Source organism: Carassius carassius, chromosome 7, assembly GCF_963082965.1.
Source record: "Carassius carassius chromosome 7, fCarCar2.1, whole genome shotgun sequence".
Taxonomy (NCBI): domain Eukaryota; kingdom Metazoa; phylum Chordata; class Actinopteri; order Cypriniformes; family Cyprinidae; genus Carassius; species Carassius carassius.
Genome location: NC_081761.1, coordinates 3520925 through 3546123, shown reverse-complemented (window position 1 = coordinate 3546123; position 25199 = coordinate 3520925). Strand labels below are relative to the sequence as shown.

The window sequence follows — 25199 nt, the reverse complement described above, 5'->3', positions numbered from 1 at the left end:
CAGAATGGATAGACACTGTTTATATATATATATATGCTTATTGCAGCACTCAGTGGTCCAGACATTGGTATGTTTAAACTGCAGGTCTGAAAGTACATTATGTGCTTAACTTTGTGCTGAAGGAAACCTGCCACTACCAATAATTTCAAGCATGTTTCAGTTTAGATTTGTGCTATCAAAGATGCATTGATGTGCATTAGAGGTTACATGGATTTGTTGGCAACATACAACAGCAGCGATTCATCTATAGATCGCGAGGGCAGACATGGCGAGTTCATTACTTAAGATCTCCCAAGAGAAGGAACGATTGCTATGCCTGTGTAGCGAATTACATAGAAAGACCACTAGTAGCATCTGACTCTGATGGAGGCCGTTTAGTTTTCTCAGATATTTACATTCCCTCCTGTGCTTATACAGAGAACTGTTATGTCACAGTCATAAACAATTTGACATAACTTGAACATCTTATATACACCATGTTTGAATGGCTCTGCTGTAAAATATAATACAGTATAACTTGTAGGTAAGAAAATACCATTTAAAACCCCTGATATGTCTAATGTGCAAAATTGTAAAAGGTTGTGAAAAACCCCACAGTTTTTCAGTAGATAAATATTGTCCCTTAGAATATCATCAAGATAAATGACCTGTGTCGGTTCGTTACATCCATTTTTGCAAATCCTCTGTAGAGGTTTTTGTAGAGGAGTTCGGGATAAAAAAATTAAAAAAAGTTCAGTATGTGCACTGAAGCACAGAGGACTCGGCCTAAAACTGGTATTTAGAGGGCATAATAAAGAATAGATGGTAGATACCAAGCTCTCAGCGCCTTGCAAAAAAAAAAAAAAAAAAAAACCTGCAGTCAAATCTATCAAGTGTAAGTGGCAGTATACAATACTCATTTCCTGAAATGTGAAAGACACTCTCCCTTTGTTTGTTTCTTTGCTAAAATATTCACACCATGATAATTTGAACACTATTCTTGAAAGTGAACACTGTTTTGCACTTTACTGGAAGTTGCAACGAGTGACTTGTCAAAAGTCATCGGCCACTCTTTTGCAACCATCCATTTTGTTTTAATGCTCTAAGCCTTTCCTGCCCAGGTGACTTCCTTTTCTCAAGGGAGGGCGGAAATTACTCAGGTTGATGTGAATGATTCTATCTGATGCTTAATGGAAAAATATTGGAAAGCCACTTAATCAAGGAGAAAGGGAAGATGAAAGTGTGGAGTGGATGAAAAGAAGCCTTCAGCATTCTTAGGAGCTATTGAATGTTGCACGCTGATTGCCTGCTCCAAAAAAAGGTTATTTTCGAGAAACGAGGGTCTGACAGAATTATGTTTGGCTATGGCAAGCTGTCAAGTTCACAAACTGACGTGAGTGATTTTTATGGGATGTTTGGGTTCGATTTACGGCTTCAGTGGATGTAATCATATCAATGCTATTTTTGAAATGTCATAAATTTTGTTTTAAAAAACTTTTTATTTTTTTATGATTATTCTGAAAGAAGCTGGCGTTATTACTGTTAGTTCACAAACCAGCAAAGTATAAATCATAGATGATTCTTGGGTGGCTTTGTTAAAGTGTAACCCATATTTAATGCAGTCTTTATCTTATATTTGCTCTTGGTTTGAGGACATGTCAAGCAGTCTCTCCATTTTGACTATTGTCTAATTTGACTAGCTTCTATCAAGTGAAATACTGTAGAGTTTGATTTGACATATGTTTTAAATGTTAAACTATTTGGCTATCCTCCTAATTGTGTATGATTGAATAGCTTCATTTAATTACTTCCATTTAACATAGAATTTCACACATCAGGGAAAAACTATCAACTGTCAACCACCAGTTGAAAACCAATGAAATAATATGATTCTTCTATTTTTGTCAATAAAAAAATAATAAATAAAAATAATAATAATCTTCTATTTTTTTTTCTCATTTCATTTATGTATTTACTTGTGCTATTTGTGTTACTTGCCATATTATTGCAATCCACTTTTGTATTTTTTTTTATTTTTTTTATTTACAGCTTAATTGGTACCACATTAAAGGCACACAAACATATATAAATGTTAAATTATGTACAAATATACAGAATAAATAACTATCATCCACACTTGTACAAAATAAAGCTATGGTGCTCTCCCACACAGTAAAATAATTCAAGGCTTAACACAATAATTTGTGTGCATATTTTCTCTATACATATATAGATATATATTTTCTTTTCTTCTCCAGCCAGATAATGAAGACAAAACACCCTGCATAATTGTCATGCTGAAATAAAATAGTCAGATATGATTTGTGTTTTCAAAAGGAACTTTAAACAACACTATTATACAACCTAGAAGCTACACTACTTGGTTTTCCTATGGAAAAAATGGCATAGACTGTGCGGTCCAACAACGTGATTGTCATCAACCACCTTTAAATGGTATTTTAAGTAGTGCAATTATTTTCTTTTCATTTTCTCCAAGGATGCCCAGCAGAGTTTTTGTCCATATCAGAAGCAGTGGAGGTAATGAGCAAGTGGGTCTGTGTGACATGATTTCTGAACAAACTCTCCAGGCGTGTTGAGAATTCCAGGTGAGAGGCCAATTTCAGGCACGATAAATGAACCCACTCATAAAGTCTGACCTCAGGGTCAAAACAATAGCTGTTTGGCAAGCTACTCGCTCTTGATGACGCCTTATTTATTAATAAATGCAATTTTCAGGCATCTTGCATGCCAAATACAGCCATTATTTAATATTTAATGAACAAAAACTGTGTTGGGAATGTTTAATTCAAAACTTAGCAAACCAGGGAATCATTTAACTAAGCATAAATGTTCTGTATGACAGAAAGAAAGAAAAAAATAAAACACAATTTCCTCCATTGCTACAGATAAACAGTGCTTGAATATCTTTTACGTACATAATAAGAGATACACAGATAGAAATGTGAAGTGACTCTATGCTAGTCTTCCCTACCAAAGATAAAGAGAATGCATTAACCACAATACACAACAAATGTTCTGGTATCAAAGCCAATCTTGTCCAAAGACAACTGTTTGTGACTCCTTCGGTGCGACTGAAATTTTGTTAGAATGCATAATCCATCATCTGCAATGCTAACGTTAAAGGTCCGCATGAAATAAGTTGTGTCCACGTCAAATGATCGTATCGTGAGGATTGCCTCTACTCTGATGTCATATTATTATATCCCTTGAGCTAAATCAGAACTCAGAATGAACTGTTAAGGCACTTGGAGTATCATTTTTTCAAATCAAAGTATATATTGTACTTAGCTCAGTTGAAAGTCGTTTGATGCTCTAAGACTTCTAAATAGTCTGGTTCGGCATGTAAGTTGGCTTTGAGTTCAAAGTACTCGTTTTTAGTCTGTTCCACCATGACCTTCCGTGGCCTTGTATAAACAAGAGTCTCCACTAGTTTAAGCTCCTTGTGGGGGTTGGGGACTTGCATGTCCACCACTGGTTGTAGCTGTGATATGTTTTTCCTGAGATATTCACTGAGGCTGAGCTGTTGGAGCTCCCGTTCCCTTTCTAAGATGTTCTTGTACAAAGAGCTCGCATCTCCCAAACTCACAAACTCAGCAGGGTAGTCGGTGACTGCCCTGAACTTCACGTTGGGTCCTGTGAGGAGGGAGTCGCTCTCCTTGTCGAGGAGGCTATGGCAGATATGCTTAGGTTTCTCACTGTCATACTCATCCAACTCATATTCTTTGTGCTGAGAGCAGTAACTAGGGTTTCTGCATACCTGAACAATGGGGCTACGGGAAGGTTCGTCATACATGCCGGGTCCTTGCCTTTCAGTTACGTGGTGGGTGGTCTTCTGGCCATACATGCTGTAGTGCAGGTGGATGGGACTGCTTTCGCGAGGTTGCTCCTCGACTTGTTTCTTCTTATCCTGTCTCCGCCGACGGTGTAGCACAAACACAATGATCCCTGCAGCACAGAAAATGAAGGTCAGGAAGAGGATGAGAAGACTGAGGATGAGCACCGATAGGGGCACTGCTTCTGTCAGAGACCGGAAGAAGCCACTGGTGCTGACTCCTGTCGCAGGCGTGGCTACAATAGCATCCTTGGTGTCTCCCGGTAAGGACCTATAGGTGACCAAGCCAGGACAGAGAACATCATGCTTCAGGTTTCTAACCTCAGCAGTAGACAGTTTTTGAGGGGTGTGGCATAAGATGGTACCCATTACAGTGTCCTTGCTTAGCTTTTCCACCCACTGTTTAAGGCTGACTAAATCACAAGTGCAGTCCCAGGGATTGTCCTCAAGATAAATTTGCTCCAAATAATTGAGCTGATCCAACACATTACTCACCGGTAAGTGCATAAAGACATTTTTCCTTAGGTTCAATCTCACCAAGGGCACATTACGAAATATCTGTGCAGGGAGAGTGTTGAGCAGATTGTTGTTTAGGAACAGAAGCTTTAGATTTGTCAAAGGGTTGAACGATCCAGCCTCAATGTCTTTGATGACATTATGCTCCAAGTACAAGTATTCCAAATTGTGGAGGCCAAGAAACATTGTTGCTGAGATTTTCTCTATCCTGTTTCCATTCAGGTACAGTTTTTTCAAATTGCTCAAACTCAGAAAGGTTTCATTGTCAATGTAGTCTATCTGGTTGTTCGCCAAATTGAGCAGTTCCAGACTGTCGTACGTCACAAAGTCATACTTGAAAAGTCGCTGTATCATATTTCCTGTCAAAAACAGCTTGGTTGGGCTTTGTTCAAGAATACCTATATCAGATATCCTTTGAATGCCTCGGTCCTCGCAGTGCATTAAGAAACCCATGCTTTGGGGAGGACAAGAGCACATTGGCACGCAAAATGTCCCTAGGCCATTTGCAGGTGTGGGCACTTTTGTGCCATCGTTGACATTCGGTATCTGAACAACCTTGGTGGATGGGGTGACAACCATGTCTAGAGACTTTGATGGCTCTTCGAGATTGATGTCAGCATGAGAGGGGCAAAGTAAATCCCTTTTGACCCTGGCCAAAGAAATGCCCCTAAGATCCTCAGGCCTGTTGCAAACCACCTCACCAATAGATGACTGTGCCCGCATGTTCTCGATCCAGACCTTCAAATGCAAGATTTCACAATTGCACATCCAGTCATTGTCCTCCAACAGGAGCTCCATGATACGACCAATATGCTCCAGGAAACCCACGTACGGCAGTGTCTGCAGCTTGTTCCCACGCAGATCCAAATGTGTCAGAGGCACAAAGCGGAAAATGTTGCTTGGAAGGAACTCGATGGAGTTGTCATTGAGGATCAGAACTTTAAGACGGACAAGCTTGCTGAAGGCCCCAGGCTCCACGACCCGAATGAAGTTGGTGTCAGCCTGAAGGTATTCCAAATTTACCAAACCGTGAAATGTGTCCTCCTTCAGCATGACCAGAAAATTGCTGTTTATGTGCAGCTTTCTTAGGGATGCCAGTGCACTGAAAACGCCAGGTTCAAGCTCCTGTATGCTGTTTAAACCAAGATGTAAGGTGACGGCGTTCTTGAAAGCCTCCATATCTTCTGCAAGTAATTCCACCAAGTCATTTTTATACAGGTTTAAATGCAAAGGCATATCTGATGGTACCTTCACGTCTGAGATTTTGCTTATGTTTCTGTCTTCACAGTTCATGTACAAGTGTCCATCTTTCTCTTCACAGGTGCACAAAGATGTGCAAGCTCCACCGTACAATGCCTGAGGCTCAGTATCTCCAAAACTAGCACCAGCTAAGAAGGAGCAAACAAAAATGATCCTGGCCAGCATTTTTTTTCCTTCCTTGTATCTAAAAAGACAACACAGGGGGAGAGAAGGAAAGGTAATTACTTTGAGCAGTAAGCAAACACATAAAATAACACAGAATTATGAGAATTATTGCAAGTACACAGTGCTGAATCTAATGAAATAAACAGGCAAAAAAAAAAAATATGTGCCTAAATAAAGATATTTAAAGATTTATATTTTTTTAAGCTTTTAAAAGCATGCTCCTAACATATTGCATTTTATTATTGCATACAAGCAGTAAGTGGAACACTAGAACATTTTATATGGTAACTAACTCTGTAATATTCCTAAATGAATAATTTGATTGCGTCAATGATGATGAGGATAATAGTGATGATTATATTACATTACATACTTAGAGAAATAATTAAGTATCTAAAATTACTGGAATAATTACAATCTAATCAAGAAACAGACTTGTGCTTATGTCGCTCTTAATTTGTAGATCAAACAACCAAACAAACTGAATTTTTTTCTTTCTTTTTTTCACAGTAATGCAAAGCATTTGTATGCATGCATAGCCTATATTTTACTTTACAATTTTACATCAGTCCTCAGCAACAGACATCCTGTGAGATTTTTCTGTGCATAATTGCAATGGCTTTCCCGACCATGTTACCTCAAACATGTGGATGAGTGTGCTTTAAGATATGTGTCCTTTAATCATCTCACTATGCAAACGATTATGTCTAAGAATTAATTTGAATGAAACAGAAAAGTCAGTGATCTCAGTATTAACAGGTTCTTCCACATTAATGTAATAGATATTTCCTCTTCAACATTCAGCAATTGCCTTTGTCTTATTTGTAGGGTTGGAGCCAAGAACAGGTTCTTAATCAGAACAGGGTATTTTTTTTTTTTTTTACTGGAACAGAATTACCGTTAATATTTCATGTGCATGCATTTTTGCGCTGACTCAGCACCATGGTATTTTCATTGCATCGTTCACTAATCACTATTTAGCAGCACTATTCTTTTGAGCAATCATCGACTCTATCGACTCTTATGGTCTTATACACAAATACTTGTTAGTGAATCAAAACCATAAAACATAAAAAAAATATATATATATCTTTTTTTTCTTTTTTACTTTTTATTTGGGGTGGGGGGGGTATTAATGATTGGTACTTTTTTTGTGAATCATAATCATAGGGAGCAGTGTAGTCCATCTGACTCTTCAGCAATTGATTTCTATGAACTCTGAGAACTTATGAACTCAATCTTTGGCAGTAGGATTAGGATCATTTAAAAATAATTAAAATAAATTAATTAATTAATTAAATTAATTATTGGACTGCATTTATGCCTCCTAAAGAAAATAAATAAATAATAACATTTTGCCAATCTAATCATTTGGCAAAATATTTCTTCTTCAAAAATCTCAAAAATGCTTTAATGAATCTGTGAAGAACCTGAATTGTTAAATTCATATGATTGATATGACTACTTTGTTGTGTCAATTTCTTATTTTGGGAGATTTCAGGAGAAATATCTGAGGGAGATGATGATGATGAAGACCATCTTCTCACATTGTATCCAGTTTTGCTCAGATGATACTTAAATCTGCAATCAAAAGAGATTTCAATGAACATTCTATGAAAATTATTCCAAGACCAAATGATCTGATCTGCTTTATATCTGTATATTCTATATTCTATAAGCTAAACGTCAAAGATTGTTTATTTTTATTTTTTTGTCTTCAAATGAACTTTATGAGACACGTCTAGGACAAAGTTGATATTTAAATGAAAAAAAAAAAAATCCCCGGAACAACCTCTTCCTCATACAGTTCCACTGAAGGAAAATAACCACACACTATTCTTCATTATATTTTAATGCCATTTAAAACAACATTACACAGTTCCATGCAAATTACCGGAAACATAAAACGCCCCAGAGTCCCAGAGAATCTGCAAGGAATTAAAGGCTTCCCAGTTGTATTGACATTGAATCAAACATTGAACGGTCCGGCATGCCACATGACACCGACAGACTGCGTGCGCTGACAGCTGTGAGCAAACAAAGATGGTTTTGTCATCTCTCTTGAGGATGCAGGTAGAACGGCAGTGGAAGGGGGTGGAAGGGGGTGGGGGCATAAATAAAATTAGATTAAAAGATTACAAAAACTGCAGAGAATATGAATGCTTTGCATGTCATGCTAGATGACAGGACAAAGACGAAAAAAATTAAAAAATAAAACATGGTCCCATTCCTATTTTTAGCAAGCAGTGTGTGGCTGACAGTGAAGAGAGAATTTGTGGTCCATTAGACGCCAGTGAAGCCTACATATTGCGCTCTCATGCATTTAAGCAGGGCCTAATATACATCTACTTAACTATCTATATACACACATATGCACATAGAGCTTGACTCGTGACTTCTCATGCCTCAGGTTTACACCCAACCTGCCTGTATGACCCGCTCCACACATCCTTGGAGGGGAATGGAAACATCTGTCCTGATACAGCAAATTCTCCTGTCTTTCTCTTGCATGGTTAGCCAAAGCATATAGGCTATCCCATAGGAAAGACAAGTTATGCATGAGATCTTTTTGATCTCTCAGTTGTTTCTCCTGCTAAACAGTTAGGAGATTAAATGTAGAACAAATGGAGATGTTTGCTTAAGGCTTCTTCTATACTGAGAAAAAGACTGTATAATCTCAAATCCACTTGTAGGGAAAAAATCCCAATAATGGCATGCCCTGATTGCTCAAGAAAACACAGTATAACATTTATGTAGCCAAATAAGAACAATTTACACAATTGTTGACTACAGAATGGATATGGAGTTGTAAAATAAATGTGGATACACACATATATATATATATATATATATATATATATATATATATATATATATATATATATATATATATATATATATATATATAATAATAAATAGCTGTTTCTTTCTTAGCCTTTTCTCTTTTAGCATTTAAAGGAGAAAATGGGTTCATTTTTTTGTTTTATTTTTTTCCAAGGTTGAATTGTTCAGATAATTTATCTGTTCTGGGTATATTTATTTGTTTAAGTTTATATATAAATCTAAGGCTTGGTATCTTCATCATCAATCCTAAGCACAATTCTAATATTACCATGGTTATTTTTCAAACTACAAAAATCCAAAACAGCAGGAAACCTCAGTCAAACAACTGAAAGATTAAAGAAATCTCTTTTCAGACTTATTTTCAATAATTATTGTCCTTTTGTTTAATTCAATTACACTCTGAGGTTTCTGATTTATTGTTGGAATAACAAGATGATTATATTTCACAGATCTTATGTTACGCACATCCATGATGTCTAAGAGAAACATTTGAGATATTAGAGAGAATTTATCTGTGATTTTTCTTGTTCTTTTTCATAGATGACAACTACATAAATAAATAAATAAATAAATACATACGATTGGTGTAGCAATGTATTTTCACTTCAGATCACTAAGAGATTTTCCTATTAATTACAAAGAAATAGCAATTCACACATTTTGACAGAATTAAATCAAATTTTCTTGTAAAGTATACTCTTTGTTTTATTTACAACTGCGAAAAATCCTTTTCCACACTGTACAAACACAGTAACTTGTTTGTTCCAACTGAAGTGACACATGCCAGAGAGAATGGAAGACATCCAAAAATGAATACTGTATCCACCCCACATCATGCACACATATGTACATATATATATATATATATATATGCTAAGTTGCCAGTTCCTCCGAAAAACAGACAGCAATGCAGACTCCCACAAGAAGAATCCATCGCAGCAGCATATGGTGAATGTTTGATGACATTGTTTGATGTTATATGTCCCGTGAAATGTTCAAATAAATTAAAGTAAAGAAAAATAACCCTCAAGGCTATTTTGTATGAGTCTAGTGAACTTGTTTGTGACTGAGAGCTTCATATATCCATAACAGAGGAAATATAGTGTGCGCTTCTTGCTTCTACTATCTTATCTTGGCATCACAATTCAGTGTCCTTTGTTTTGAGGCAATACATTTTTTGTATGCTCCCATATGTGCGGTTTACCCTCCAATGTTGAATTTCAATTGCTTCCAAGCCTACAGCAACCCAAGCATCTTTCAAAGACAAATAATCTCTACACAACTAACTATAAATTGCAAAGTAAAGGTCCTTGGGTCCTTTTTTTTAATATCTGGAGCTCATTGGCATTTTAGTAGGATCTCATGATGCTAACCTTTTTAAAAAGGAAATTATATTTGATCCAATCCCCAGAGAAGTATTGTTTGTCGGCATTGTCTTGCTTGAGCAGGTTGAGAGAATGGCGGCTGTCTCAGACACATTTCTAAGGGTTGGTCATTCATTATTTATCTGATCAGTAATGAAACACCACCAGAACAAGGTTGACCAATGAAGCATGGCAATCAGTGGCTGTGGTCCTGTCACACAGGAGCAAATCAATTGTTTAAAACAACCACAAATTTGCATAATTTGTTTACCATATGCTATATAAAGGACATGTATAACTTTAATTTTCCTAGACTTTTGAAAAGCATTGTGTTATCTTTCATGTCTTCAGTGAAGCTGGTGTCAAATCAATTCAGTCCGCAGACTGTGGACATGACGAATGTGACATTTCTACATGACAATGCAGTTTAGGGTTGCAACCTCATTCCAGGTAGAATAATTTAGGTCTAGTGAGCTTCCATTATACAAGAATGTTAAAAAATCAGGACACTCAGGCGCCAGACCATGTAATATCCACACCCAATGTAATAACATGGGATAATTTGGGGTTTTAAGGGTGATTGTATAATTTTGATCCAAACAACTGAAACATTTGATGTTTTTATGCATAAAATTTAATTTGGCTCTGTTTCAAAACCCACTGAGTGATCTTGTTGTCCATTACCTGAAGTAGACACAGCGCTGAAAATAAATAAATAAATTATATATATATGAATATCAAATATGCAGAAGTTGCTGGAAAACCAAAGAACATGAAGGAGCTAGAAGATTTTTCAATTGAACCGCTCAGGACCAACAAGGGACTCATGAACAACTATCATAAAATTAGTCATTTTTAAAAATTCAGTTATTATTTGTATTGTGGAGTATATGTAAACATATGTTATGTGAAATAGCTTATTCAGGACATTACAAAATAAAAATAAATAAATAAAAAATTTCATGATTCCTCGTATTTAGTTAGAGTTATTATCATTTTGCATATTCAGCAAGGGGTATGTAAACTTATGAGCACAACTATATATACATATATATATATATGTGTGTGTGTGTGTGTGTGTGTGTGTGTTTATCAATATGTTTAGAAGTTTTTAGTGTATTTATTATTGTAATTTCTCTCACTTCTATCATATTTTGTCTCAAGTTGGTTGCAGGGCATTATTGGTTAGTTTTCTCTGCCATGCATGCAATGTTTCCTTATAATTTGGGTAAAACAAGTTATCCTAGAAGGCAGCATAATTGTTGTAGTTAATATTTTGGTACAGCCATAGTGTTTTGAGTGCACTTATGATGCCTTTGTAGGTTTTGGAGCCTATGGATCATCACTGGACATCACATTTATCTTTTGCTATATATAAAATTAATGAATTTCAAGGCAGGAGCAGAAGTAGTACAGTGGGCTTTCTTTCAAATGTGTTGCTAAACAAATGTGCTATAATTATTTCACAGGAAATCAAGCCATTAGATCTATCGGTTGAAACCGGATATGCTCACGGAAACAAACATCTGCATGTAACAGATGGACCTCTCCCTGCAAATCAACATCACAACAGGAAGTTGTTCTCACTTTTTCTGCTCTCCATTTGATTTTCCCCTTCACTAGAGTTTATTCAAATAGACCACGCTTCTGTGATCCCATTTTATTGGTACATGCTACAGTAAGTCAAGCATCTCTATTGCTTATAGTTTGGGTTAGTGAATTCAACGAACCCTTGACCAAAAGTATTACAATTTGATGCAAAACTCATGCTATTGTTATTGCTCATGCTAAGAGGTGTGGTAAGTGATTGAATGATTTTGTGCAATACTAAAAAGCAGACCATAATATCATATTGCATAAACAAGCACCATTCATATTTTTTAAAGAAAAACAAAATATCAGTCTGTCTGAAATGATGTTAGATTACATGTATTCAAGCAAGTGCGTGACTTGTTCAAAACTTTATATAACTTCTTTGGTCACTAAAGCAAATGATGTGGAAAAATGACAGCAGTGGGTCTGACACAGAGTTGACATATTCAATTTATATAGCGCTGGATTTCTAGATGAATCATATGAGTGTTCACGTCGTTCAGCTCTGTGAATTCAGTTTGCCTGAAGCTTATGAAAATGACTGTGGCTAATGAGATAAATGCAGAAGATATTACAGAGATGTAATCATTTAATAAAACAATCATCACTTTTAACAGCTTTTCAACCCTTTTTCTTTTATTCCATTTAAAGCTAGATTTATTCTTAAGTCAGAAGATTATTTTGCACATTGTGTGCCATTAAACGTGTGATATTATTCAGGAAGATGTAAATATGTTGACTTTAACTAACTTGTTCAGCAAGATTATCTTCAATTTTTTGCTCTGCTATGACATTAGTTTACTTGAAAGAAAAAAAAAAACTATTTCTAAAGAGAAAATGCAGTAATGCTTTCCAATAAGGTCTCCATCGTTAGCATTGATAGATTAACTAACATTAACAGTAAGCAATATTTATATTATACTATGTATACACAATTGCATATAAACAAGTAACACATTCAATAGAACAGTAGAAAAATAATCCAATGATTATTAAAAAAAACTAATTTTTGCTAAACTAATTTAACAAATATTATTTTTAATTAATAAATGCATGAAATTAATTATCTACTACTTAAAATGCAGTAGAATTATTATTTTCAAAGTTGATAATTCTGTATATCTGCAGTTGCTCCTTCCTCCAGTGTTTCTCCCAATTTGATTTCAATGTTATCCAGACTCAAATAAATCTGAACTGCACAATGTGAATCCACTAGAGAGATTCACATTTATTTACAAGGGCAACCATTATCTCAAAGCAGGGAAAGAAGATCGATGATTTAATTTTCTCAGTGTCGTTTTCATCAACAGACAGATACTAGAGATCCATTTCTTTCAAACAAAGTTAAAAAATAGTTGTAAGTAGCATGAAAAACATTATTACTACTATTGCTCATACATGGGTCAAGGGTTTATTTAAACTCTAAGTACTAAAATATGGAATATAACTCATCCAGCACCAGTTACAAACATGAAGGAGTCAAGTTGGGTGCTGTTACTTTTTCGAAGCAATTAGACTTATGCTATTCACCAGGTGGTCGATAAAAAACAAAATAAAAAAAAATTCCCAGACTGATATTGAGGGAAGGACCCGAGCCATTTCAAGAGATATGAAAAAGGGCTCTTTAAACTTGGGCCAGTAAACAGCCACCTAGCAACTATTTAGAACACCTTAGCAACCACAGAGAAATCCAGTATAACACAACTCTGAACTTAGCGCCCAAAGCAATGCCCTTGCAACCACCCTCAGCACTTTAAAGCATTTGATCAGATAAGCAGCACTAAAAATCTAGTTCTCATTACAATGCTATTTTGACATTACTTGGTACCGTTTTAACCAAGTGTAATTTTAACCCTCTGGAGTCTAAGGGTATTTTTGGGGCCTGGAGAAGTTTTGTCATGCCCTGACATTTGTGCTTTTTTCAGTTTCTTATAAATATCTAAATGGGTAAAGTCTGATCTCACTGTAATCAGCACAAACTGGGCTATAATAATATGTGATCAGCATGTATGTACATGATTGTGTTTTTGAGAAAAAAAAAATGTTATGCGTGGTTAGTGAAAAACTAAAAATGTTAAATCACTTGAATAAGGCAATAAAACACATACAGAACATTGGTTCACGTGACTTTTGAGAACTGGAGCTTGTAGCCTGGAATTTTTCTTTCTAAATGATGTGAAAATCATCTTGTTTACTCACTTACAGAAAACAATATATTGATTTAAATTTTCTAAGACACTTTTTGTTGGTAAAAGTCATATGCGAGTAGGCATCAACTATCATGAATATCATTGTGATTTCCACCTGAGAAGACAAAGGCCTGCACAATGAGCTGCATAATGAGCCGCATAATGAGCCATTCAGTCATCTGTGTGCCACTGAGAGGGAAGAGTTACAAGAAAGAATGTGAGGACAAAATACATGTATATAATTTTATGTTTGTAGTTTATTTAGAATATATTTAAATACCCCACAACATAATCTAATATCCACTTGGGAGTGCAGTTAAACAGTTTATTAGGAACAATCAAAGCTGACTTTCAAACTGAATTATTTGCATCATTACTCCAGTCACAGAATCCTTCAGAAATCCTTTTAACAATCTGATTTTCTACAACAACAACAACAAAAACAAAAAACATTTATTGTTATTATTATCATCATCATTATTATTATTATTATTATTATTATTATTATTATTATTATTAATGTTGAAAAGAGCTGAGAATATTTTTCAGGTTTTTAAGTGGGGATAAATTGAAAGAACAGCATTGTGTTACATTTGTTACAGTTACATTTATTTGTTACATTTATATTATTTACATCAAGCATTTGAATGGTATAGTATTGTATATTGTTATTGAAACTTCATGATATTTCAAAGTAGACCCTTTACAGATTCGATTGATGTATTGCTCTTATCTGTACGATCAAAACTGAAAGTGTAATTTAAGTTCTTTTCGGGGTTATCAGGAGAAAATGCATCATAACGCGTATACGCGTTAATTGACTTCAGAGGGTTAATAAACTGAATGCTTGAACTGAATTGAGCTGAATAATTACACTATGTCTTCTGTAGGGCTGTTTTATAGTTGAACTGAATTTATTTTGGAATTGTCTAATTCTGCAGTATCGACACTATTATTGAACTAAACTGAATCGTCTGACTCAAGCTGAATAACGGCATTATTGCCTTCTGTAGAGCTGCATACAGCTGAATTGAACTTGTTTCTTAATTGATGAACGTTACAAAGTTTCTGAACTGAAATTATTCGAGCTGTGTAATGACAGTACTGTCTTCTGTTGAACTGCTTATAGCTGAGTTGAACTTGTTTCGTAATTGATGAATTTTGCACAGTGTTGATTCAGTTCAGTGTCATTATTCAGCTCAATTCAGTCTGAATTATGAATTATTAACTGAATTATGCTGACAATATTGTCTACTGTAGTGATGATTTAGATTTTTTTCTTATTTTTTTTTAATTTATGCATTTTGCAAAGTCAACATTTTTTAAACTGAACTGAATCAATATTTTAGCTGAATTGAACTTTCATAATTGATTAACTTCACAGTGTTGATTGTTCAATGTGAAAATTCAGTTCAGTTCAAATAAATCAGCACAATGAACTTAATCAGCATTGAACTGAATTGAGTTGATAATATTGTATTCTAATACTTTATTAAAAAAAAAAATCCTTAAAATAATTTTGCAAAGTCAACATTTATTAAACTGAACTGAATCAATATTGAACTGATTTGAGCTGAATAACATCACTATTGCATTCTTTAGAGCTGCTTTTAGCTAACTTGAACTTATTTCCTAAATGATGAACTTCACAAAGTGTTGATTCAGTTCAGTGTCATTATTCAGCTCAATTCAATTCAGTGTTTATTCAGTTCACCTGAATCCACACTGATCTAAACTGAGAATAATGAAGCTACTGTCTTCTGAAGGGCTGCCATATCATATTAGATCACACTTGCATCATTAATCATTATTTTCTTGCTTTTTACTGTGAAGCTGCTTTGAAACAATCTTTATTGTATAAAGCACTGATTAAAGGTAACTTGATTAAATTGCACACATTGAGCACTTTGGATAAGATGTAGCCAGGTATCAAGATCCGATGTAGGATTCCAAGCTTGTTCTGATACACCAGTGTTGTTTGTGTCCGTGTTGAGCATGTAAGTGCACAGCTCTCAATAAAGAGAAGTAACCTCCAACAGATTGTTGCAGGTTGCATCCGCAGCATGCCACTGGGGAACCATAACATCCAGTGCAGGGGAATGAGGGATGGAGAGATGAAGAGAAAGAGTCTACACTGGGCTTGGGGCAAAGGGATGAGCGAATCAGTGACGCTCCATTTTACCCTCCGCAAATCAGTGGACTAGCGCAGATGGCCCCTTCATTGTGTCTGTGGCACTATGGAGGAAATGATGTTCTCGCCCCAGGGAGACGCCACAACACCCACATATAAGAACAGAGGCGAAAGAAAAGGCACACAGTCCTGTGAAGCTAATAAACTCGCCCACTCGATATTGAGTGTTATAGTGGGTTTAGCCTTCACTGTTAATAAAACTATACAGTTTAACCCTCATGATTGGTTGATTTTACAATTGCACATGTAAAATCCCTCATTTTGCGTGTTGTGTTTTTTTTTTTTTAATACTAAGATGATATTGATGATTTAATCATCTCCTACAGTGCAGATGCAACAGTTTTCCACACTCTTACAAATAAAGGTTCCTTACTGGAATGAAAAACCTTTAACATCCATAGAACATTTCTATTGCACAAAAGGTTATTTAAGGATCCTCAGATTATTGAAATATTCGTCACACTAAGACAAAAAAAAAGGTTATTTTAAAAACTATTAACATAAATTGTTTTTCTAATGCATGAGAAAACTATTATTTGAACAGTTTAAGATCACAAATTTGTCTCAGTTTGGAGTTATTTGACACATGCAAAACATGCTGTGCAATTAAAAGTGCAGTAAAACACCAAATTGGCAGGTGTGTCAGAAAAGAACATGTTAGCATATGAAAAAAATCATTGCATACATTCATGTTTAATACCTGTGGTCTACCTCAAAAAGAAATCCAAACAAGTATGACATCAAGCTGAAATTTTATTCATAATCATTTCTTTTAAAGGATAATGCATTCAATAAAAGCCTTCTACTTACATGTATGCACTTTTATGTTGGCACTGTATGTTCCCTGGGAATCAAACCCATGACCTTGATGTCGCTAGCGTCACACTCAGCCAGTTAAGCTACTAAACATGATACCTAAATGTTACGTGTTTTTAATATAAAAAAGTTCAGAAACATTAATTCTTCACATTAATCCTATCTGTCTGTGTATTTGCATGATGTGTTGCATTTATTAAAAGAAATGTTTAGATGTGCACTATCTAAACTTCAACATCTTTGTCACTGTTTGAAACCTCTCTACACATAACAAAAGATTTAATGTGGACTGCACATCTATTTCTCGTGGGCTTTTAGAGAGTGTGCTGCAAACTCTGTCTCTCCAGACATTAAATTAGGACTTCTGTGTGTAGGTATGTCTGCCTGAACACTTGCGAGTGTGTGTCTATGCCTTTGTGTAAATGTGACTTTGAAGGCGAGCATCTGTGCTGCAGACGACTACATCACAATGAAGTCACATGAGTTTCATTTACAGGGACTGAATTTGCAGGGAATGAGAAAATATAAGTAAATTAAACCTTATAAGGGTTTATATACCTTGAGATCACAGGAGTCAGTGTTAGCACTGTCTATTGTACTTTTGCAATGCGTTCGGATTGTATATATATATATATATATATATACATATATATATATATATATATATATATATATATATATATATATATATATATATATATATATATATATATATGGTAACGGAAGGTGCATTAGAAAATAACTGCTCACAGGGGAAATAAGTGATGTGCATTTAGCGGTCTAGGCATTATGCCAACCTGTATGTCCTAAAACAAATGTTTAATGATACATAATCCATCGCATCTGCTGTAACAGGCTACCACCTAGCATTAAACCTAAACACTTTCGGTCGACACCGACACTAAAATAATCACACTGCTTTGACTTTGGATGTGTCATTAGTAAACCTCTCTTACCCAAATTACGCAGCGCAGGAGTCTTTGTAGCTCCGCTTGGCCAAGTTATCTGTGCTTTGTGGATCAAACAAAACCACCCAGTTTTGTAGCACAAACCGGACGCCTGGACTTCTCAAAAGGCTTCCCTGGCACGGAAGAGCCCACCGCGCAAAAAGACGCATGGAACAAGTCCAGATCCAACTTGCCCTGAGCTCTCCATCGCGCAGTGGGTTGTTTTATTATTCATTTACGTGTCCAGTCGCGATGTTCAGATATTTTGCGCCCGCATTTCTTGGGCTCCACGTTTCAGTGTTCAGCTAGTCCAGTGGCCGAAACTAAAAGTCCGCAATTAATATTCAACTGTCCGCGTCGCTTCGGAGAGCGCGTGACCCCAGCGGTTTCTTACTGAAGGTGTCGAGGAGGCACAGATTCTCCAGCCTCTCGATCTGCCCAGTGAATGAGCTTATGCTGGAGCTTCACTTCACTAGAGCTCCTCCCTCCGTACAGTCAAAGGGGCTATCGTGACTCCTTATGGAGAGGAGAGGAGAGAGAGAGAGACGAGTCCTGAACGCATCCTTGTGCAGCACTTCTGCGGGAGTGTGAGATCTGAGTAACCTCCTCGGCCATTATATATGTTAGCTTACCTTCTGAACACCCAAGGGAAGGTGTCACACTCTTTACTGTAGTGAATGTGTCTGGGGTTTATTTCAACGTGCACTTCTGAATCACACATTGAAGGTTTGACTACACATTATTGCTTAGGGAACAGATACTGTTGACTGCACACACACACTGCTATGGTGGAGAATGGTTTCACACTATACGGTAGAGGTTTCCATTGGTTTAAACCCGTGTCTAGTTTAAAATATCGATTTTCTACAGTCATTTAAACAGCTGAGGCACATTGTGACTATTTGGGGTAAACTGTCACAATGACAAATCTGTCATTAAGTAAAATAAAACAAAGTTAAATTACATTGTTTAGAAATTAATTAAAATAAATAAATGAATAAAATGATAGATAGATAGATAGATAGATAGATAGATAGATAGATAGATAGATAGATAGATAGATAGATAGATAACGTATACCTACTGTACATATAAAGAATTACATCATATGTGTGAACCATTGCTTTGAATAACAAATGTCATAATTTGTATAAATGTATAACTTTAAAATAAAATATTTTAAACAAGTGCGTAAACTAAGTATTGTTCTGAGAACTTCAGTTCAGCCGTTTTTTTTTTTTTTTTTTAATGGCTCTATTATGTAGTTGACATGTTAAAACTTCTACTCTATGTATGATAAATATATACAAATCTGAGTTTAACATGTTTAAAGTATTTCACTGTTTGACATACTGCTTACCCCTGTGCAAATGAAGTAAAACATTAAATGAAGAATAATAATATGAATATTGTATTTATATTTAATATTACATTAAAGTATGTATTAACCTTGATATGAATTAAAGATATGCAGACTGACTGATATCAAGGTGAAACAAGCTTTTAATTAAAAGCATTTTGAAGATTAAAATGAAATACTATTTTCTTAAAAATTGAGGTTTTGTATGATCTGGCGAGAGTATGAAGTAAATCCACCCAGCCACACACTTTCTTTTCCCCTTTCTTGTTAGTTTCATTTTTTGCATCATGACTAACCCATCAGCGAGACTGACAATATCATGTAAAGCTCATCATGAGTCATAATGTGCAAGTTCCTGTCTTCAAACTGTTATGTGTAACTGAAACCAACCATCATAGAGATCACACTGCATTTCATTATTAGCTGCAATCTTTCATTTTAGGTGCATTGCACTCTTATACCTGAATGGGAAAGAGTTAGAAAGCACACAGATTGTGTTTGTTCCTTTTTGTTCCTTTTTTTTTTTGTCATGTGTTTGCAGGTAGTGTTGCGCAAACACCCTGAGCAGCCCACACCTTTTCTATCCACATTACGTAAGGTGAGAACACCCACGTGAGAGGCAAGAGTCAACTTTCACATGTTCTTCAGCTTCTGACATAAATCAATAGAGCATTCTGACATGCTTTTGTGAATACAAAATACATATTTGAGAACACAAGAAGAGATATATATATGCTTTCATCATTTACCTTTGCTACTATTCAAATTCCTTTTATGTATAGAGTTTATTGTTTTAACCCTTTACCCAGTTACATTGTAAATTATGAAAAAAAAAATGTGTGTGAACTCCGATCTAATCTTATGAGAGAAAAATGACTCATTTTTGTGACCCTCATTTGTTTTTGTGACCCTTATATTTAATCAGATAAAGTTGATCAAAAGTTAGAGAAGAAAAAGTTAGGAGACATTGGTTTCAAAAACACATGTGACAAAACAACAACAACATAAAAATCAAGGCAAATATGACATAAGCAGAACATGTCAAGAATGATGTCAAAATATATGATGAAATGTATGATGCATGAAATACACCTAAGAAAGTAGACATAGTAAGACATGGATTATTACAAAACTATCCATTTTGTTGTGTTTGAAATATAATACAATAATGTCATTTTAGCTACCATAAAAATAGAGTTTGAGTTGAGGTGGAAGTGGCACTGTGATTTTTAGGGGGGAAATGCATGAATGATGCACAAATACACATTTGACATTGTTAAAGAGAAATTAAATACTAAACTAGAGTGTGAATTTTCTAAAAGTCCACAAGGTCAAAAGTGCCCATAGTTGAAGAAACACCCATAAATGAATGGAGGTGATGTAGGGTCTTCCTGGGTTCATAAAGTGTTTGATTCTAAAACTTGAGATATGTTTTTTTTTCTTCAAATGTGTGCTTGTTGTGAAAAAATAAAATAAAATAAATAATAATAATAAAAAAAATTGGTTTTGTTTGAACCACAGATAACTTGGCCAAGCGGAGCTACAAAGACTCCTGCGCTGCGTAATTTGGATAAGAGAGGTTTACTAATGACACATCCAAAGTCAAAGCAGTGTGATTATTTTAGTGTCGGTGTCGACCGAAAGTGTTTAGGTTTAATGCTAGGTGGTAGCCTGTTACAGCAGATGCGATGGATTATGTATCATTAAACATTTGTTTAGGACATACAGGTTGGCATAATGCCTAGACCGCTAAATGCACATCACTTATTTCCCCTGTGAGCAATGCACCTCCCGTTACTATACTGTATATATATATATATATATATATATATATATATATATATATATATATATATATATATATAAATGCTGCCTGGTTTAGTTTATCTAATGTAATGACAATTTCACCTTTTTTTTTTTTTCAGTCATGCAGCTGAAAGGAATCCAGGTCAATAGAGATGTGTTATCAATGTATATAATTGATTTGCCGAATAGGGCGCCTGCCTTTGCCATCTGTTTGGCTGAATTACTCTGAGATTCTCTAGGAAACAGCATTCTGAAGTTCAGAGTCAGCAGCTGCTAATGAATGCTGAGTTAAGACATGCTCAGCTCGATGGAATCACGGCGCTCCGGTAAATGCACGGTTTTTACTTTTCCACAGAAGACATTTCTAGAGAAGGGAGCGTACATATAATTATTAGTTCTGCATGTCATAACTAAGTCTGATCAAAGAGTCCTATTGTACTGTATGATTAATCACAAAGAGTAAAGAGTGATCTAAGGTACAGTATCACACTTTTAATCACAGATTGGAATAGGCCTACAGTACAATCAAACATTTGGTCAGTTTTTTATTTGTTTAATGTTTTTGAAATAAGTTAGTTTATAATGATTATCAAAGCTGCATTTGTTTTAACAATAATAAAGTAATGTTGTGTTAAAAAAAAAAAAAAAAAAAAAAAAAACTCTAAACTGTATATTTCTGTGATGCAAAGCTGAATTTAAGCATTATTACTCCAATCTTCAGTTACAAATGATCCTTCAGAAATCATTCTAATATGCTGATTTGCTGATTTCAAAACATATACTGGATATGTGTGTATTTACAAATGCATAATAAATATACACAGTACACACACATATATGTAAACAAATTTTTTATATTGGATACTGTGACGAGTGGGGCGGGGGCGAGGGACATGGGAGCGAGGCCGGTGGAGTGATTTGAAATGAACTACACTCTAATTATTAGAGTTGATATCGTTACAGATACAATTGATCTTGATTAATCGTTTGACAGCACTATAAGTGTATTATATTATATTATATTATATTATATTATATTATATTATATTATATTATATTATATTATATTATATTATATTATATTATATTATATGTTTAAATGTTTGATGTTTTTTGTTTGTTTGTTTGTTTTTGAGAATGTTTTTAAAGCCAAAGTTCCAAAGTAGCCAAAATTCTGATAATGGCTGGAAAGTATATAAGTATATAAAATGCATTAAATGCCAAATTGTTTCAACACAAATAATTTAATCAAATGCATCTATGTTTTGTGTGTTATGTATTTGTGCATATTAGATTATTGTATCAAACTATATTGAAATCAGATGTTCTCAAGTGCTAAATGTATGACATTTATTTTTGTAGATTGTTCCATATGATCCAAAAAGGTTTCGTAGGATGCTCCTTAAAAGGCAGCTGACTATGTAGACAGTGGACAGCAGGGCAGGTAATCAGGTTTTCACTTGAGTCATTTTAGTTTCCATTCAATGCTATTAGCAAACCAAAAATGCCATCTTTTGACATTTATGAGAATGCAGCTTAAACACGGTCGACCTCTCAATCCAAATAAATCCACAATTCTTCTATGGTTTTGAAGTGGAGAACAAACCTGAAGCCATAAAAGTTAAATACTCACAGAGATTGTTTCTAACCTGGGGCTTGTAGTGTACCGTCCATCTCTGATTAGCACCCCTTACTGCTCTTATAATGTTTAACCACTGTGTGCAGGTGGAAATATTCTTCCTCACACAGGCATGCCTGAAGCATGACATAATAAAACAAAAAGAGGAATATACACAGAAAAAGGACATAGAGCTTAAACGGAAATTAAAGCAATAGCTCACCGAATAGACAAACAAAGAAACGTTTGTTTGCGTGTGCATTGGATTATAAGTGGACAAACACAGAGCTGTTGTATGAGGGCTTTCATAACTAACCCTATGTGTTTGATTAACGTGTTGAATTATTTGAACATGTGTTTGATTAAACATTCAATACAAAAGAGCAGGCCATGATGACTTGGTTATTTGCCTGAGGTGAACAATGAGAAGAATGCATACGAAAACTAATATAGCACCTGCTGCTGCTTATGCAAATGATCTCTCTGCAGAGCAAAAAGGGCAGTGGTGTCATTATATATATGGTATCCCTATGCCTTCATTTGTGTTGTTATTTATATTTATTGATTTTCTATCATTTCTATTATATTATTTTATATTAATATAATGGACATTTTGTTACAATTATGAATGCATATATATATATATATATATATATATGCATATATACACATACAGTTAGGAAGGTTACTTTCGAACATATTACAAGTTACCCAATTTTAAAAAGTAAGAAGTAGTGTTATATTTGTATTACTTTTTTATTATTATTATTTAACTGATTACTCTTTGCTTACTTTCCTAAATTTCTACTGTTTTCTAATGTTTTTAATTGATAATCATTTTAAAAACATGTAAATCAGGTAGGGTAAACATTTCAGTAGTACTGAACACTGTCAGACTTTTGAAATCCTTCATCACTTGTATTAAGATTATGATCATTTAAATAAAGGTTAAAAAAGGGGTTAAATAAAGATTTTAAACCATAACGAGAACTAGTTTAATAGCTATGCTTTTGTTTTGAAATCAATATTTGCATAGTTATGACAGGAAACACTGGCATCAAACAATAGCTTAGAGCAAGAAAAAATAGTCTATCCAAATAAATAAAGCAAATACAATAATCCAAATAGGAAATAAAACAGTTATTGAGAAAGTACATGTCCAATTGATTTCTAAACTCCTGAAACATTGGTGTCTCATATTTTAGAGCAGTCAATGTAATTTATGAAATAAATAAATTAAATATGTATGTGGGTGTGAATCAAATTCAAATGTAACCCCCTTTGTAATTTTTAACATTTCCATAAGTAACTGTAATTTAATTACACATTTTTCTCAGTAACTTTAATTGATTACATGTAGTTACTCCCCAACACACACACACACACACACACACTGTTTTTGTGAAAAGTATGAAACGTGTGTGTGTGTGTGTATGTGTGTTTGTGTGTGTTTGCGACATATCAGGACACAACTCTGTATAATGACATGGGTATGACACAGGTATTACAAGAAGAGAGTGACCTATGAGGACATAACCCATGTCCCCATTTTTCAAAACGCTTATTAACCATACAGAATGAGGTGTTGTTGTTGTTTTTTGTTTTTTTTTGAGAAAGTAAAAATGCACAAAGTTTCCTGTGAGGGTTAGGGTTAGGTGTAGGGTTGGTGTAGGGCCATAGAGTTTTTGCAGTATTAAAACCATTAAGCCTATGGGATGTCCCCACTTTTCACAAAAACAAACGTGTGTGTGTGTGGTCTCTCAGTTGGGTTCACTAGGACAGGGGTTCTTAACCTTTTTGATGTCGGGCCCAAATTTTACAGTACAAAGTGGTCCAGGGCCCAATCAGATATTAGCACTGTATTGGTTTATTGATCTCACCCTTGGTTTGATTTGTATTCAATAAGTAAATGAAATCCACCAGTTTAACAGTTCATGTGTATATAAACCTGCACATACAACAACATGCCAAACACACAATTCAGGGAAGAAATCAATCTGCATCAAGAACAAAATTAAAATATTTTACTTAAAAAAAAAAGATTAATAATAAAAATAAAAATAAATAAAATAAAAACAATAAAATGTTTTGCTAAAATAAATTCAAAATAATATTTTTCAAATTAAATAAGTTGTAAATGAAAATTGAAATAAAGTGCAAATAAATAAAAAAATAGCTTTTTATAATCTGCAAAATAAAAAAAAAAATATTAAAAATGGGCTGCTTTTTATTCTTTCTAGCAACTGATGCTGTATGTCTGTGGCCATGACCGCAATATGATTTGGTCTCACCTTTTCCACTTTAAAAATGTCTCCGCCTGTTTCACACATAGGCTACTCTGTCTGCATTGTGTATGCAGTCCGTGTGCTTTTCGTATGTGGTGCAGAAGAAGCACGGGCTCATTGTGCTTTCACACAGGACACGTTTGCAGTCTGCTACTGATCCACGGCTGTTTAGTCCACAAACACAACATTTGTTCATTATTTTATATTTAAAAACATGTAAAAAACAAAACAAAAAAACACTCTATGGTCCAACACTGTTTTTCTAACATAGTTAGCTAAATGTTAATGTTTTGTCCGGTTTAATTATGTTTATTCCAGTCATGCAACTACTGCAATTAAACTCCACACCACTTCCTTTTTTTAATTGTCCTTGTAAAAAGGATCGGAGGTGTCATATAATAATGTTAGGTTTT

The 25199-nt window shown here is 34.7% G+C and overlaps 1 protein-coding gene across 2 annotated transcripts; it reads right to left on the bottom strand.

The window, feature by feature from the left end:
- Positions 1–2768: 2768 nt before the first annotated feature.
- On the bottom strand, positions 2769–18305 carry LOC132143369 (SLIT and NTRK-like protein 6). Of its 2 annotated transcripts, none has more exons than XM_059553528.1 (2): positions 17718–18305; positions 2769–5785 (listed from the first exon to the last, which is right to left on the bottom strand). In XM_059553528.1, exon 2 carries the CDS (start codon positions 5771–5773, stop codon positions 3290–3292), a length of 2484 nt encoding a protein of 827 aa, XP_059409511.1. In that variant the 5' UTR covers positions 5774–5785; positions 17718–18305; the 3' UTR covers positions 2769–3289. The 2 variants fall into 2 exon arrangements, with proteins under 2 accessions (XP_059409511.1, XP_059409510.1); XM_059553527.1 differs by having other exon boundaries at positions 2769–5792; positions 17727–18305.
- Positions 18306–25199: the final 6894 nt, after the last annotated feature.

Coding starts and splice junctions, on each gene's coding strand:
- LOC132143369 (XM_059553528.1), bottom strand. CDS start 5,773: ATGCTGGCCAGGATCATTTTTGTTTGCTCCTTCTTAGCTGGTGCTAGT.